The sequence below is a fragment of the Scomber scombrus genome, chromosome 1 (genome assembly GCF_963691925.1).
Source record: "Scomber scombrus chromosome 1, fScoSco1.1, whole genome shotgun sequence".
Taxonomy (NCBI): domain Eukaryota; kingdom Metazoa; phylum Chordata; class Actinopteri; order Scombriformes; family Scombridae; genus Scomber; species Scomber scombrus.
Genome location: NC_084970.1, coordinates 3,571,966 through 3,589,443, shown reverse-complemented (window position 1 = coordinate 3,589,443; position 17,478 = coordinate 3,571,966). Strand labels below are relative to the sequence as shown.

Genomic DNA, 17,478 nt, shown 5'->3' with positions numbered 1-17,478 from the left:
TCCTCCTGTCCTATCCTTGGACAAGATACTGAACCCCAAAATTGCTCTCGATGGTTTCCCCAATGGTGTATGAATGTGTGTAAATGGGTGAATGTGACATATAGTGAATGGTCAAAGGGTTAGAAAAGTGCTATATAAGTACAATACATTTACTTAATGGATAATCACTGTTAAAGTTGTTGTTGCAGTTCTGAGACTACAGTTTGATGTCTCTCTTTTAGAAAAAGCCTCGTCTTGCTGAGAGTAACTTCAGCTATCCAAAGTATCAAAAGGATTTTAGACCAGCGGGCAGTTTTGGGCGTAAAGTCAGATGCTTCTTTAGTGATAAATAGGAGAGAGGAAACGGGCTGTGAAGACGCTTGAAATCCTTTCCTAGTTAGGGATTCCTTCAGTTTTTCATTTTGACCACGGGAGGAAAAGGTAGAGTGAGAGCATCAGAAGCAGCAGACAGAAAAAGCTATTATCTCCATCACCTCCTGGTCCAGGGACAGGCGGTGTGTTTGCGGAGCTGTAATTACTGACTTCACACCCGTACTGACTCCATCAAGAGGAAGTCAATCTGTTTGTTTCACAGAGTATGAACCAACCTTGAAGCTCCACCTGATGGTAGCTCTGAATGTTGGAGCTACGTCCACTCATGTGTTTCCACTGGCTGCTCACAGCTGAGATAATAGTATCTACATCCCCATACTGTATTTATCCTAACTCTATGTTATTATATTATAATAATATTTCAAAGTACTGTGAACAAATATACGGAGTGTTATATTTGTGACTATTGTGCAATTTAGTTTTATGATCATATTTTATTATATGTTATGCAACAATATTGATTTGATTATTGATTTTCAGTGGAGTTATACGATGGTACAACCTTCAATCATCAGCCTCCAACTTTCTGTTCTGAATTAATGATTCAGAACAAATAAGCTATTATCAACTGAATAATCAGATATTTTCATAATCGATAAATCTCTTTGATCATTTATGAAGGAAGTATGCTGAATATTTACTTTTGCTGCTTCTTGAAATCTGATCATCTTGAGCTTTTCTAAATAAATGGGATCATTTTGGTTCTGGTCTGCTGGATGGGCAAAAAAAAAGAAAAAAAGACATAAAGACATAGTGGGCTCTATAAACTAGTGATGGCCTTTTTTTTTTTTTGGACAATTCTTTAAATTAGATACATTACACATAATTGTAAAAACAATTGACACATCAAAAATAAAATAAAAGAATAGAATTGGAGGGTCAGTCAAGTAATCATGTTCCAGAAATATGAAAAGATGGCACATCTCAAAGTTCATGGTCTAGGAAGACTTTTGGAGAAGAAATTTGAGAAGTGTCTTTCATATTTTTGGAACATGCTTAAAAGAAAAGTTGGACAATGGAACATCAATTTAATAACTTTTTTTTTCATACATTTACCATATGTTGATACCAATATTATAAAATATGTATATTAAAGTCAGCACAGTTGTAGTTAATGTACTGTGTTGTTTTGTAGAGCCTGGTAATGATCCAGATGTGTTAGATAGATAGAGAGAGAGAGAGAGAGAGAGAGAGAGAGAGAGAGGAGAGAGAGAGAGAGAGAGAGAGAGAGAGAGAGAGAGAGAGAGAGAGAGAGAGAGAGAGAGAGAGAGAGAGAGAGAGAGAGAGTCACTTTATTGATCCAAATGGGAAATTCAGGTTTCCAGCAGCTCAATATAAGCATAAAAGTAATAAAGCAAATAACAACAAACAGACAATAATAAGAGTAAAACTAAAGCCAATAGTCAATAGAGCTGATTATAAAGTGCAAGATAAAAAACATATGCAATGTCTAAAAATAAAAAGGATACTAAAATTCTGTTATAAAACACATGACCTAATAAAGTGCAAGTTAAAAGTGTTGAAGCTCAAATCCCAATGAAATATTCAATATTCAATATTATTCATTCACTAATAGTTAGTTCATGGACTTATTAGTTCATTTTTGTGTTGATGTTGTTCACTATTGAGGTGATGAATCACGAGTGTCTCACATAATGGACATCACTTTATATTAAAATCGAGCGCTTCCAGCATGCATATTGTCATTTTAAAGCTTTAGGTTGTCCCATTGTGAATATACAGTATAATCAAGAATATAGTTGCTTGTATGTAGTATTTGGTGCGTTACATGTTGCTCTCCATGCCAGTGCACTGCAAATATCCAGGAAGTGCTCAGTCATTGTCTGCAGTGCAATTAGCAGAGACTAATGTATATAAAGCTTTCCTGACAAAGCATAGATTAGAGTTCTGGCGTAGACTCCAGTGTGATGCTAACAGATGATTATCCATCCCATAATCTTTCAGCGACATAACCCACCAGCTCGGGCATCATGGCTTTGATCAGGGATAGAGTCTAGATGCTGCTGTTGTTGCTAGTGGCGAGTGAGTGTGTGTGTGTGTGTGTGTGTGTGTGTGTGTGTGTGTGTGTGTGTGTGTGTGTGTGTGTGTGTGTGTGTGTGTGTGTGTGGGTGGGTGTGTGTGCGCTGACAGTATCAGGAAGTAGAGGACGTGTGTTAAAACTGAGGGAATAAATAGCATATTAATAACGTCTGACTCCCACGTGGGTATCGGAGCAACAGCGGTACTTTTAGGCTTAGTTAATGGACGGTGTGAATCAGGAGAGTGTTGCCTCAAATTTTGAAACTGACAAGATAATAGAGAGCGGTGGGACGATATATGAATGGATAGGAGCCAAGAGACATGAGTTAGAGGAAGGAATTAAAGGAAAAAGAATGACGAATGAAGCAATCTTCTTTATTGGACTTTGGTTCAATTCAACAATGGAAATAATAGATTTCCCCCAGCATAAAAAAAAGCTTTACAAAAGGAGGCTACAAGGTTATTAACTGTTTGAAAATGACAAATGCCAGCTTTACTGAGAACAAACGCTTATTTGTTAGCTTTTCTTAGGCAAAGAAAAGGATGGTGGGTGGATGTTTTCTCCATAGATACGGCAGAACAGAAAAGAGGTAAAGCATGTAATTAATAATGTGTCATGGTTCCAGCAGCTCAGGCTTTGGTAAAGGACAGGAAGATGTAACTGAGACAAAATCAGACACGGACACTCTTCAGTTGACCTCTGCATCTCTCTGCTGAATCTGGCCTAACAGCTGCTCCGATCTCTTATTGCTCTGGCTTTATTTGTGTGTGTGTGTGTGCGTGTGTGTGTGTGTGTGTGTGTGTGTTCATACTGTATGTTGGTCTTGAGAGAGGATGTTTTTCATTTAAATATCAAAGGTTTTACACTTTCAGTATGTCTGAATTCATTTGGTGACGGTTCAAGAGACGAGAGAGACTTTCTACCTGTAAGTCTGTCCTTGTGTCATAAAGCAGAAACTATAATTTTACTTTATTAGCTCCAAAGACACTGATGCTACATTATTACTAACAGTGCAGTGCTGATTGTTTGGCCTCTGGCTGCTACTTCATCACATAGAAAAATAAATACAGTTGATGTGAGGTGGGAGTGAGTATATACACCAACAACATGAAGGAAACTAACATTCTATTATATACAGATGTTATAAATAAAAAGTAATCTAATAGTACATACATCTTTTCTCATTTCAAGTATTTTAAAATAAGGGCTGCATTGAAAGTGCATCATAAAATAAAGTGGATCATATCGGGCTCTTAGATTGTTCCTGTTTTCTGTGCCTTCAGTTCGGATTTGAGTGAGTATGTTTCCTCCAAAGAAGAAAATGTATTCGTACAGCACATTTCAACAACAAGGCAATTCAAAGTGCTTTACATGAAACATAAAATGCATCAAGATCAAGGATATAAAAGTAACACATGGCAAAAAGATTTAAATACGATTAAAAGACATTGGAAATAAAATGAAGCTGAAATAGAATAAGACAGGAAAATCTAAAGTTAAAGTGCAGGGTGAGATTTTTTTTTTTTTTATGTTTTTTTCTGGCATAGATGCCTTTTTTGACAGTAGAGAGACAGGAAATTACAGGAGAGAGAGGGGGGGGGTTGTGACATGCAGAAAGATCCCCCGGCCGGGACTCGAACCGGGGTCCGCTGCGTATATGGCATGCGCTCTAACCACTCGACCACTTGCGCGCCGCAGTGTGAGATATTAACCCTGAATCACAAACAGAAAAGTCTCCAGCCGTGATTTAAAAGAAGTGACCTGCAGCCTTCTGAGAGTTTGTTCCAGATATATCCAGATATGATATAAGTGCTTCACAGTTACCATGTCTCAGACCATATAATACAAACTGGTTTTGAACTGCACGTGGATAGGGCTGGGTATCATTTAAAAATGAATCCAAGTACCAATTCATTCGATACTCATTCCACATTTAATGCTCTGTCTTTTATCCGGTGTAACAGGCGTGTAGTGTAAACACACTTTAGAGCGTTTAGGTGGCATCTCGGCTTCAGAACCGCTAACTCAAATTCACCACGACTTCACCACCAGACAGGTTGTAGCTGCTGTGGCAGTGGGCCAATCACATGACACATTAAATCGAAGAACGCTTGCATTGATTGGCTGTGAGCAAGTCCACACAAATAGTCATATTTTCTAGTTCTGGTTGCAAAAAGGATGGATTGCAGGTATCGTTTGACGGGAGACGTTTTGATACTGCTTGGCATCCATTTATTTTGGTAGATACCTTAAAAATATTGAGGACTAATACCCAGCCCTACCCGTGGAAGTATTTCCTTCATTTTACATGCAAAACTACAGTCATTGTGAGTTGTCTGCACTTACAGTCTGAGCCCCTGCATCTATGTGACATGTGGACATGTGATATTTTCCCTGATATTACCCATGAGAGACAACCATCAGTTTGGATGTCCACTGGAACATTCGATAACTTGCTTCGCTGGATGGCCCCCTACATCAAGCATGATAACTCACAGAGTGCGCCTGTTTGAGCGAGGCTGAGCAACTATAGCTGTCACCATCCGCTTTCTCACTTCAGAGATCAGCCTGCAAGCTTTGGCAGCAGGTTACAAGCTGGGTTCTGCATCTGTGAGCTGTATTGTCAGGGAGGTGTGCCACGCTTTAAGGATTGAGCCCAGGGATGAGTTTGTGGCTTTTCCAGAGGGAGAACAGTGGGAGGTAATCAGGAGAGATTTTTGGGAGCCGTGGGGGATATGGATGGGAAACATATCAGAGTGGCAGTAGCAGTGTCAGCAGTTTTTATACCTACAAAGGTTTCTTTAGTTTCATCTCGATGGCAGGCTGAGATGCAACGTACAAACTCAGGTACGTCGATATGGGAGCTTTTGGCAGAGATGCTGGAGTCTTTTCGAGGATCTCAGCTTGGTTTTCCACCCCCAGCTCCTCGTGCCTGGGACTGAGATAATCACTCCACCTGGTTTTATGCTGATGAAGCATTTCCAAAAAAAATGAACCTGGTGCCACTGGATCCTCACAATTTCATCAGGGTTTAAAGTTTGCTGTTGGTGGCAAAGTGTACTGTGGCTTGCTTCATTGTACTCTTTTAATGAACTGTTCTTAGTAGTAATGTATCATCTAAGGTTTTACATCTAACACCAATATTGTCTTAGCAGGGTTGCACTTCACAGCTGATCAGCAGATCTACAATTACTGGCATTTGAAGGCAGGGCAAGTGGTGAAGAATGCTTTCAGCATACTTGCAGCAAGGTTAAGAGTTTCAGAAGAGCCTTGGAGTGTCCAGTTGAAACAGCAGAGGACATCACAAGGGCATGTGTTGCCTCTGCGGTACTGTCTTTGTGATGCAGATCAGTTCCAGGCAAAAAGTGAAAGGTACATCACTCCTGGACTGATGGGCAGGGGTGGTTTTCTGACCGATGAGGGAAGGGTTATTTGGCAGGACGATATCATCCAACGAGGCACATTACACGAAAAAGACCACAAAAGCCTGAACTTAACAGCTCAGTACAGCACAGAATTTATTTAGAGTTCAACAGTTTTGTCAATTAAGTAAAATGACAATATGGTGGCATTCTGTGATCCAACCAAAGGCAGCATTGAAAGTAATAATACCACATGTAGAAATACTCTGTTAAGTAAAAGTCCAGCAAAATGTTACCATGCAACAGGGATGGGGGCAATATGACCAAAAATCCCGATATAGGTCATTCATATCCTGATGACGATGCCTATCCCAATATAGCACATCTTTATACAATAAATACACTGTTCACCACCATCAAAGTGATAGATTACTTTGCATTAATGGCTTATAGATGAGTTGTTTTAGACCAGCAACAGTGAATGAATGGATGCTCAAGGCTGTTTTTGATTGTTTTTTGAAAAGTGATGGACATAGTCAATAACATCAGCTCACACATTTTTAAAACAACAATAAATATATTATTGTAAAGTACATATATATATATATATATATATGTGTATATATATATATATATTAATGTAAAAGCAGGATTTTACTGTTGTAGTTGGATAGAGTGGACCTTCTCTTGTATAGGAACTATTTGTATAGGACTGCAACTAATGATTATTTTCATTATTGGTTCATCTGCTGATTATTTTCTCCATTCATTGAATTATTTTTTTTGGTTTGTAAAAATTCGAAAAATGATGAGAAATAGCATCACAGTTACCAAATGTGACATATGCAAAACAAAACCAGTAAGAAACTTTTATTCAGTGGAATATCAAGACAAGAAATAACAGCGTGAGCTCATGTAAACAGTACATAATATTACAATGTGAGCGCCTTTATATAAAAAAAATAAAGTGCAAGCATCCAGTTATAGAAACATACATTTTTTACATGCATGTGCAACAAAAGCAGTAACACTTTCACATTTTTCTGAACTCTGAGGTAACGCTTTAAAGAAATACTACCAAACTAAGATAGGTCCTTAACTACTTTGTATTCTGTATCTACGTCACAGACCCAAACAGTACACTTCATTATTGTTTACCCAGAACAAAACATAAGTTGCTGTATTTTCTTTTACTAGGAGTTTGGCATCAGCATCAGGAAACTCTAGCAAATACGTGTTTAGGAGGGTCTTGATCGTTTTTGTGTTTGCCTTTATCACTTCCAGTCTTTGGAGTAATGCAGTGTCAGCTGGATTGGATTTTTGTTTCTGGCTTTCTCTTCTTTTTCTCATGTGATAATGTCCCAGGTGGACTAGGAGGAGGAGGAGGAGGGCTTGTCACATCAAAGGAAGATGCTGTACATTACCAATAGAGCTTGATGCAGGTGAAGGAGGATGATTGACAGCATGCAAACCTCAAGTACCCACCTCTCCTTCATGTGCAGGTGGCTAGAATGACAAAGAAAACACATGCAAAGAGTTGGCAGTGTGAAACAATAGGTGCCAAGTTTTTTTTTTTGTGCAATTTATATTTATTTAATCAGTAGTCAATGTGTGTGTGTGTGTGTGTGTGTGTGTGTGTGTGTGTGTGTGTGTGTGTGTGTGTGTGTGTGTGTGTGTGTGTACTTTTCTAAACAGTAACTATTCCAATGCCAAAAAAAGTAAATTGTCTTTAAAAAAAAAAAATCAACATCTGCATTTTTTTAAATGCTCATTTAAAATATATTAGGTCTAAATGTAGTATCCATCCGTTAGTTGCTGTCAGCATAGAATATGGCACCATATTAAAAAAATGTCCAGCTGTTTTCCAGATACCACAATGTTGGATATGATACTTACCATGACATTATTTGGGTAATTGGCTGCCTTTGCTCAGTGATGAATTGGTGAATTCACCCCATCAGCAGCGTCCCTACTCTGTTTGCTCATGGACTTGTTATTGGCTCCAATGAATTGGTCTTGTGCAGACCTCCACTTCGCTACCTTCCAACTCACATTTGGTTTCTATAGTTTTATTGGGTGAGGTAACATCATACATATTTCATAATTTCTCAACAACTTGCACAACCTCTCCTCAAAAAGTTCCGCCATTGGTCTCTCTTGAGCTCTTGGCTACACCTGGCCCCCACAATTTCCAGTGGTACCGCTCTGTTTCAACTATATCTGTAAGCTCTCCAAAAATGTGCACAAATATGGATGAAATGAACATAGACTGCAGACAGAAAGTTCCATCTGTATCTGTATAACATTGAGCATAAATTACTTGTAACTCACTGCTGCTGCTGATCTGTTACACCTGCTGCTCATGCTGTGTTTGCTCATAGTATTTGTGCATCGTCTGTAGTGCTTCACAATTGCCACAGATTCTGAACATATGGGACAAAGTAAAATGGAAGTATTTGCTTCGTTTAACTACAATCATTGTGTATTGGGCTCTTGATACTGCTAATGTGAGGTGTGAATGAGTGCCAGCAACATGAAAGAAATTAACAGTCTATTAGACAAAGATGCGGTGAGTCTCATTTCAAGAATAATGAGGGCTGCATTTAAAAATGAAATAATGACCAATAAATAAATGCCCATTTCTCTCTCTCTCTCTCTCTCTCTCTCTCTCTCTCTCTCTCTCTCTCTCTCTCTCTCTCTCTCTCTCTCTCTCTCTCTCTCTCTCTCTCTCTCTCAGCACTGACACATGAGGGGAAAAAACAGCAGATTCTTTTCTGTTCTTTGTATTTACTGCTGCATCAGTTGGATGTAATGAATGAATGAGAACAGAGAAGAGACGGGAAATTACACAGAAGCTAAGAGCGTCTGTCTCCACAGTAAATCATCTGTTTAGTGTTTGATGGTTGTTTATTTTTGCTTTAGAACATAACCACCATGAAACAATCAGAAAATAACATATTTATGTCATTCTCTTTCAGAAAAAGCTTTCCACCGCTGTCTGTCTCTCTGTCTGTGCATGTCCTTTCAGCTCGCTCGCCCTCTCTCTCTCTTTTTCTCTTGTTTTTTTTAAAATGAGTCGGCAAGCCGACAACAAAGTCTATCTTTTAACATTATCGGACCAGATGAGAGAGAAGCATCCTCCCCCATCTCTCTCATGGCAGGGTTGTAAAGCTCTGCCTGTGCTCAACATGCAGTCGCAGAGCCCAAAACCTGGCTCGCTGATCACTTGTTTATTCAAAATGTGTTAATATTGAACGTGCATCAAATTCTACACCGCACTTCCTTGGGTCCCCAGCAATGCACATGCAAAGTGTGAATGAGATCAGATGAAGGGTTCAAGAGATATGTGAAGGACATACATACAAACAGAGTCCTTCCTTTAGTAGATCGATTACTTTCAATTGCAACAGAACTTTGCATTAAGCATTTTGCCTTCCAAAAACTACAAAGTAAAATTAATCTTGGATTTTTTTCTGTAACTTTCATTCCTGATTAGAGAAGCACATTTTCCATAATTCAGTTTGATGGATTATTAATTAAAACAAGGGATAATTAATTAATGTCTCTTCCATGCGCTACTCTGAATCTATAAAAAATATTATATTCTGTATATGGGGATCAAAGGGTGCACTGCAGTCTTGCGTGTTGCTGCAGTTAGTGTTGCAAACTATATTGTAGCTTTATCAGTGTAATCATGGGCCCCAGAACATTGGTAGCTGCACTACAGAATTCGCAGTTCGACCTGAGTGGACTGATGGTGGTTAAATAGCACCACCAGAGGTACTGAGTCATTCTTTAAGAAACAATCTCAAACTTTCATCTTTAAAATAATAATATTTTTTTCTAGCTGACTGTTGGTCAGGACAAGAATGAAAAATTTGAGGATGTCAGCTTGGGATGTGGAAAAACAGTGATGGACATTTTTCACCACTAGTTTTTACAAAAGGTGTTGTCAACCTGGAAAGCTTCATAAAGTTTTGAACTAATCTTTAGAATACCAATTCTGAGCACCTTTTGTACTGAAAAAAGAAATTAGGTAAAGCAATTCTTCTTGTATCTTCCACCTTTGTCTTACGTGTTATATTAAGCAGCCGACTCTGACATGTTTTAACAGCAGTGATAGTGGTAGTAGTGATCAGTAGCAGAAAGGTTGAGTCAGTGTGGCGTCATGGAATTGGGGTGATTGAGTGGCTGTGTTCATACTTCTTAGGCACATTTCCACTATAAATTGTCTTTATCGTTTCTAAGAATTTGGATTTTGGTCGTAGCTGGAACGATGTAAATCCATGCCAAAGAATCTCACAGCAGACGTCATTAAGGTCTATGAAGTGTCATCAAGTGTCTAGTAAGGGTAAAACAGTTCCAGCTCAAGGCTTGTGGTTTTGTTATTGGTGGGGATATTGTGTTGCTTTTTGGATAGATACCAGTGCTTGGTAGTGCCTTACTGCACAATATACACCAGGAACCTCTTTAGCTTAAGGGGAACATTGAACATCCCTGAAGTACAGCGTCGATATCGTTTTTGTGGTATGGTGACATCTAGAATCAACACTTTTAAAATCAATTACTGAGGTGAATTTCACGTAAAACCATTTGTTCACCACAAGCTGCCAGAAAATAGCTCTGAGCAACTAGAACCTGACCCAAGACTCAAGTCGGATCAGATCTCAATTGTGCTCAGTCTGGCAAGGTCTTGTAGGGGTCTTGTTTTACTGAGTGTTTGAGCATGTGTAGTGTGTGTGAAGGTGGTTGGCAGGTGCTGCTGATTGGCAGAAAATAAAATTGGCAGTAAAACTGTGAATGTAGCAGTGATTTTAGTTTAAGGTACACTTTGTCAGTAAATAAATGCTTCAACTCCTCAAGAACCAAGCCAAGTTCCTGGTCATAATCACAGCAGGAGAAAATACTCAAAGAAATCAATCGTATGCCATAAAGTGACAATTACTCGTGAATTTAATTGGACATATAATTGGGCTGTAGATAGAAGGGAATTGTATCTTCTGTTTATCTACAATCCAGTTGGCTTAAGTGTGTATTGTTGGTGCAGGAAGTGAAATCAGGTCTGTCAGTTATATCTGTAAATGAGTCTTTGATGCACACACATTTGTTTCTATGACCTTTTCATTTGGAAAACATCCATGTTATGTAGCTGCTTGTTGATTGATAGTACATTATGTTCCTCTCAGTGTCTGCGTTTTCTCTCTGCGAGGGTTCGTTCGGCTCGACTGCATTTTTAATCAGGTCTAATTATCTTCAGGTCTATTCTAGTAGGTTTTGGCTGTGCTTATCCAAAGGGTCTGTTTCTATAGGTCTGTTCTGGAAACCTCCAGTTGAAATGTGATGACTGTGAAGGGCGCAACATTTGATTCACATCATTTGGATTCTTTTCAGTGTGGGCCCTAGGGCATTACGTTTCTACACTCATTTATTCTGGTTTGTCGGATTTTTCTAAGTACACCAGAGTTTTCCATATTGGTCTGCTGCCTTCACTTGTCTGCAACTAAATGGGTAATGCTATTGGAAAGGATTTACATAAAGCTGACTCAACGAGATCAAAACTAGGCTGTGAAAACTGACATGAACATGACTTTAACTCTGTGTCATGATGCGTAATTGGTTAAAAATATCACGTTTAGTGCTATAGCATCCCAGATATGACAGTTTAATATAAAACAGTGTATTTGTGTTTGATACAGCAATAAACTTGTTATGACATGTTTAGGACAGGCATCATATCATTGGCTGATGTTAAGTTGCCATGGCAGATGTCTCCAGAGCAGCATTAGCTTTACACGCATGATGATTCATTGAGTTATATAATCAGACTGACCAGACATAGGAATCATGTCCAGAGATCTCACCTTGTACAAGTGATGGAAGTGATGGATTATATCCGACTGACTTAAGATGAAGCAAACATGGAACATATTGAAGTAGCCGCAGGGTTAGGGTTAGGGTTAGGGTTAGGGTTAGAGTTAGGGTTAGGGTTAGGGTTAGGGTTAGGGTTAGGTGCAGTATACTGACAAATGGCCCTATATTGAAGATCATCTGAGAATTACATTTACAAGACTCACTACATTTTAGTCATTTTAACAACACCTGTGGATGTGTGGGATAAACATAACGAGATCCAAGTACAATTTGGTCATAACTAGATTCATATCAGTTCATTGTTTTACTGGAACAGAGAGGAGACTCTCCCTCATGTTGCATATTTGCCTGAAAACTTCAGAACATGACTGCTGTTGGTTAATTTTCTTTCACTAAAGGGTCATATTATACACATGTTCAGGTCTATATGTTTAACCTGGGGCTCTACTGCATTATCTTTGCATGATTTACAGTTATACATACACACTAGAACTGGAATATTTGAATATCCAAAATATGAGAGTGGACAAACTGAACAACACATTGGAAAAACCTGAGCGAGAAAGGACAATAAAGTTACTGACTAACCCTAACCCCTAACTAATAGTGAATGCAACTCCACTTTTCATTCATTCCACTTTAGAGACGTAATACAATTATTTAGCCAGTTAAAATCTGTAGGACATGAGCTTATTTTTAATGCCTCAATGTTGTGCACTTTGAGAGCAAAATTAAGAGGCTAGATCTGTGAAGAACTTTGTCCTGCTGTAACACAATGATGTGCTCTTTTAACAATTTAATCATAACACGTTGGTTCTATAGATATGAATGGTGATGACACAGCAGAAAACCAACTATTTTGACATTGTTTTGTGTTCACTGCTCATTTCTGCTGAAGACAAGAGGACAAAAATGTATAGCTGCACTGATTCATTGATAGGTCTAATCAACCGGAAACTATTTTGATTTAAAAAAAATAATTAAGATACAATCCAAAATGTATTTGTTGCAGCCTCTCAGAAATTATGATTTGAAGTTGTTTTTTTTGTGTGTGTATCATACATCATAATAAACTGAATATATTTAGATTTGGACAAATGTGATATTTGAAGAACGTCACATTAATTAAAAGGGCTTTTTAATTGCATTTACTGACACTTCCATGGTGTGCAGAGGTGGTGAAGCCTGTCAGTCAGCGGCTGGTGTGTGAGGCAGAAGAACAAACCACAGCGGGCGGCGAGGAGGCTGCAACGCCATCTGCTTCAAAAATGAGCCCAGCTGACTTCACTGCACTGAGCACCGCAGCACCGGACAGAATGAGCCGTTTGTTTACAGTACAGCTGGATTTGCTCTTAGATAACATTAAGACAACACTGTAACATTTACCATCGGTCACTCTGTTGTCCTGACACCAGTATTGAACGGTTTGTATTTTCTGTCCAGATATAATTACATGGAAGCTCCCGTTTGTTTCGTTCATTACGGCCGTACATCCCTAACAGTCTGTAACTTAAAGTGCGGGCCATAATAACAGATGGAGTTGCCTTCGTGGGCCGTCAGTTCCAAAAATATGCACTCCAAAGAGAGACGCCAGAGGGGTTACACAGGGTAACACGCACAAGTCTATTAGATAATACTGATTGCGTCAGATGTGTCAGTCCAGTGATTGGGTGGAGGGATTCCTGGTAACCCATCAGCAGGCGTTCTCCCAGTACAACCTCACTGACAGACTGTATGATCAGGTTAACAAGCCAGCCTTTCATTTATCTATCACCATTCAATTTTCCTCTTTAACACATTCAGGAATTAAAGACTAGAAACACAATACCAATTATCGTGGATTTGGAGACTCATTTAGCTTTTAAGTTTCATCTTTCTAAAAATGCCTGAAATAACTCCAGCGGTCAATTTCTACACTGTCAGGTATTAGTCTTCATCTTATTATAGCGGCCACAGTTATTTTTATGATACTTTCACCAAAATCCAATTTACATCAGGGAGAACATTTTAAAGGAATATCTCATTAAGGACGGCTTATTGAAGAACTGTGTTGTTTTTTTCAGGGTTAGATTCCATCAGACCCACCCGACAAAATAATCTGTGCTTATCCTGTATGTGTTCCTTAGCAGGTGGTGGATTCACTAGCCTGGCACTGAATATACTGTAGTCAACACACACTGCCCATTTCATCCATACTAACAGGATTTTATGTTGTATAGCTGTGTTTACACTTTGGCTTTTTTTTTATGTTTATGCAGTTCTACTAAAGGTATTTCACTCACTGTAGTCTTGCCTCACTTTGCTAGTTTTATTTATTTAACAAATCTAATTCTATTTCCATGCAGGTTGTAATGGGCTTTGCGGGGGGGGGGGGGGGGGGGGGGGGGGGGGACATGTGGATTACACAAATATATTGTATTGGGACAGTTGAGACAGAAAATGTGTCTCTCTTTGACAGATATCTTTCTGAATGTGTAACTTTAAGGCAGCTTTATCTATGTAGTGCATTTCATACACAGGGGCAACTCAATGTGTTTTACATTAAAACAAACTGTTAAACACTCAAAACTGGAAACATTAAAACATACAATTAAAAACGAGAAACCCCAATTATAATACAAGAAAACAAAGCTAAACTAAAGACTAAACTCTTACTACTCTTAAGTAGTAAGAGTTTACATCCGATGGTTTATTGTGTGTGAATGGTTTGGCTGTTGGGCTGGTTGAACCAGGAGGGGGATGGAAGTGGAGTTTTTCTGGAGGAGCCCTACAGCTTCTCTCTGTCTCTACTAGGTTGAGGTAAAATAAGGACAAAGCAAGGCAAAGATTTAAAAAGAGGAGACATGTGGACAGATACTGTATATGGAGGAATTGAGGGTTAAAACAAACAGGTGTCCAGCTTTACATGAGGTCTGGTTTTAACTCTTGAGCTAATATTCTGGGTCATTGACAGAAAGTACATCTTATAAATCTTAGAACTAAATCTGATGTTTTACTGAAAAACAAAACATCTTACAAATAATAATACAGGACTGCACCTGTGTCTGCCCACAATGTGAAAAAAAGGGACATGATGTAATTTGACAGTTTTGCTGTGGTGTCTGGGCCAGCCACTTATGGGGAAGCTGCAACATGTAGCACTTAAACATAAGTTTTGCATTGAATGTCACCTTGTCAGAATAGGAGGAAAAATCAGTCACATTCAGCCTCATTCACTAACTAGGCACGTAGAAATGTTCTTACTTATGCACAAAATAAGTGTGTGCACATAATTACCATCAGATTCATGACGTGCGCACCACAATTTTGTTCTTATCCATGTGTATCATTTCTAAACTGATACTACCACGCCCCCATTTCTCTATAAGGAAAGCTCTGGTGCAGTAGCGCACCAGTAATCCACTCATTTCAAAGACGGCTGCAGTGTTACAAATGTAGAAAAACTTTACTGCCAGTGAAATGTGAACACTATATCAGAAGTAAGAGCCAGAACAGGCTGATTTTGGCTGGTAAACATTTCACTGGCACAAGCGTTTGGAGTCTGGGTGTGAATCCTGTGTACAGCCTGCAGACCTGTTACACCGCTCTACACCGCGCCAGGTGCACATAGTGTTTCATCTGTGGTCACAACAGGCTGTGATGTAGAGCCACCGTGCCACTACTGAGCTATCAGGCTGTGAGGAACACTGAACAGGCTGCTGGTTAACCGGCTGCATACAGCTGATCTAATGAATCGCTGTCACATTCCAACATGGAAATCCTGGAATACAAGTTATTGTCATCTGAAAGTTGGAACATGACATTTTTAGTATATTCATAATTAGGCTATTTGTTTTATAATTAGCAAATAAACTGCGTATCATTAGCACACACAGAATCTGCACGTGCAGATTTCTGCAGATTTTCCACCAATACATAGCTGCTTGTAAAACTCAAAATATTAAGACCCAGTGAAATTAATCAATCATAAAAATCAGTATTTTTACATCATTACATCTTTTCTCTTCCTATAAAATAGTTTCAAATGTTTGCTCATAATGTGTCAGAGGCATTTACAAAAGTTCAGCCAATCAAACATGACTTTGTGTGATTGGTTGGCCACACTGGTCATATAAGTGTGGGGTACGTGCAATGTGTGGATGTTCTATGTGTTGTTTTTGTATTGTTTATACATATATTGTAATTTATTTATGTATCAGCCTTGAAGTCCAAGACAAATTTCCCGAAGGGACAATAAAGTATATCCTAATCATATCGTATCGTATCGTATCGTATCGTATCGTATCGTAACGTATCGTAACGTATCGAACGTATCGTATCGTATCGTATCGTATCGTATCGTATCGTACGTATCGTATCAATTGTATCGTATCGTATCGTATAAAACCACACTTCACTATCTGTGCAGTCATAGTAGCTAACAGAGTAATATGGAGAGAGATGAGAAGAGATATGTGTTTTATATTAGTGGGCAAAATTGCTGTTCATGTCCAGAACCATGTAGCTGAGCTCTGATTTATTTAATACAATCTTTGTTATATTAAATGCATATTATCTATCACATTACAAGCAAAGAAAAAAAGCTGCAGAATTCCACAGATTTTTATTCTATTCTATTAGTAATTACACACTTTTGAATGTTCTATATTTAAGCCCGATCATTTTTTAAAAATCATTACGGTTATGTTATTGTTTTTCAACTTTCAGAAACCAAAAACACCAAGTTACATTAGAAATAGCACCTTTTCAGGGATGGAATGCTTCTCCGATCAAACTCATGCATACAATAGCTTTACATTTTCCAGATTGTTTAGTCCTTATCCTCAAAGTCTTCTAAACATGCTGCCATTAAAGCATAAATCAAGAATGTGGCTAAATAGTCAATAAAAGTGATCACAATCTGGCCCCAATAAATAAAAAATAGCCATTATATCAAAATGAAAAACATACTGGTGGTAAATCTCCTGGACCAGCTTTGTGAAGCCCCCCCCCCCCCCCCCCCCCCCCCCCCCCTTAGTTACTGTCAAACCCTAATTTTGATTGATAATACCATCATATGCAAATGAATATGGCAATTATAAGTCAGCGGAGATCCCTCCTGAGTCTTTAGCAGCATGATTAAACAAGTGTGACTCATATAACACTGTCCTAATGTTCTCCTTTCTTTCTCTTTCCTCCTCCTGTGTCTCTCTCTCCACCCAGGATGCAGCATAATGAGCACCATGGACCCCCTCCTCTGCATCACTCTCCTGTTCCTGCATAAGCTCCTCCCCTTCCTGTTGGCCCACTGAAGAGACTTCAACCAAAATATACGTCGACCTGCAAACGTTCTCACTTTCTATACCAAACAAGAAAACCAAGCAGCAGCAGTTAGCGCTCACTGAGAGGGATGGGGAGGGGGGAAAATAATCAATGTATGCCGTTGCGACACGCGTACCGAAGGGAGCGAAAGCAACGGAATACGGAGACGTCACGGGACAAGGGACGAAGAGAAGAGACTCATTGAAAAAACAGAGGAGATAGGAACGCTCCTCAGACTTGAAACTGTGGACAAAGCAGAGTGTGGACATGGAGAGAAAAAGTGCATATGGTGAACGATGGGAGCGTCACTACTACTGATCCACACACAAGCCTATACAGCGCGGCCACACACTGAAGTGCCGCCTCTACTTTGCATAGCACCTGCTTCACGCATGGCCCTCTTCAGATAGTCCACCGTCATATTTCTGTTGCAGCATTTCCACTGTGAATTCTGACAACACACAAACACAACATCACTGATATGTGAGTCCCGTTGTTGATCTGAACGTAGTCATTTGTTCTAAAAAAAAA

General features: G+C 39.0%; 1 protein-coding gene across 1 annotated transcript in view; it reads left to right on the top strand.

Moving 5' to 3' along the window:
- The window catches only part of vstm2b (V-set and transmembrane domain containing 2B), a 32,584-nt gene extending 15,647 nt beyond the window's left edge, over positions 1 to 16,937 (top strand). Inside the window, exon 5 of the mRNA XM_062419443.1 lies at positions 16,849 to 16,937. Within this exon, the coding sequence (XP_062275427.1) occupies positions 16,849 to 16,937 (89 nt within the window). The remainder of the gene's footprint in view (positions 1 to 16,848) is intronic.
- The last annotated feature ends 541 nt before the right edge of the window (positions 16,938 to 17,478 follow it).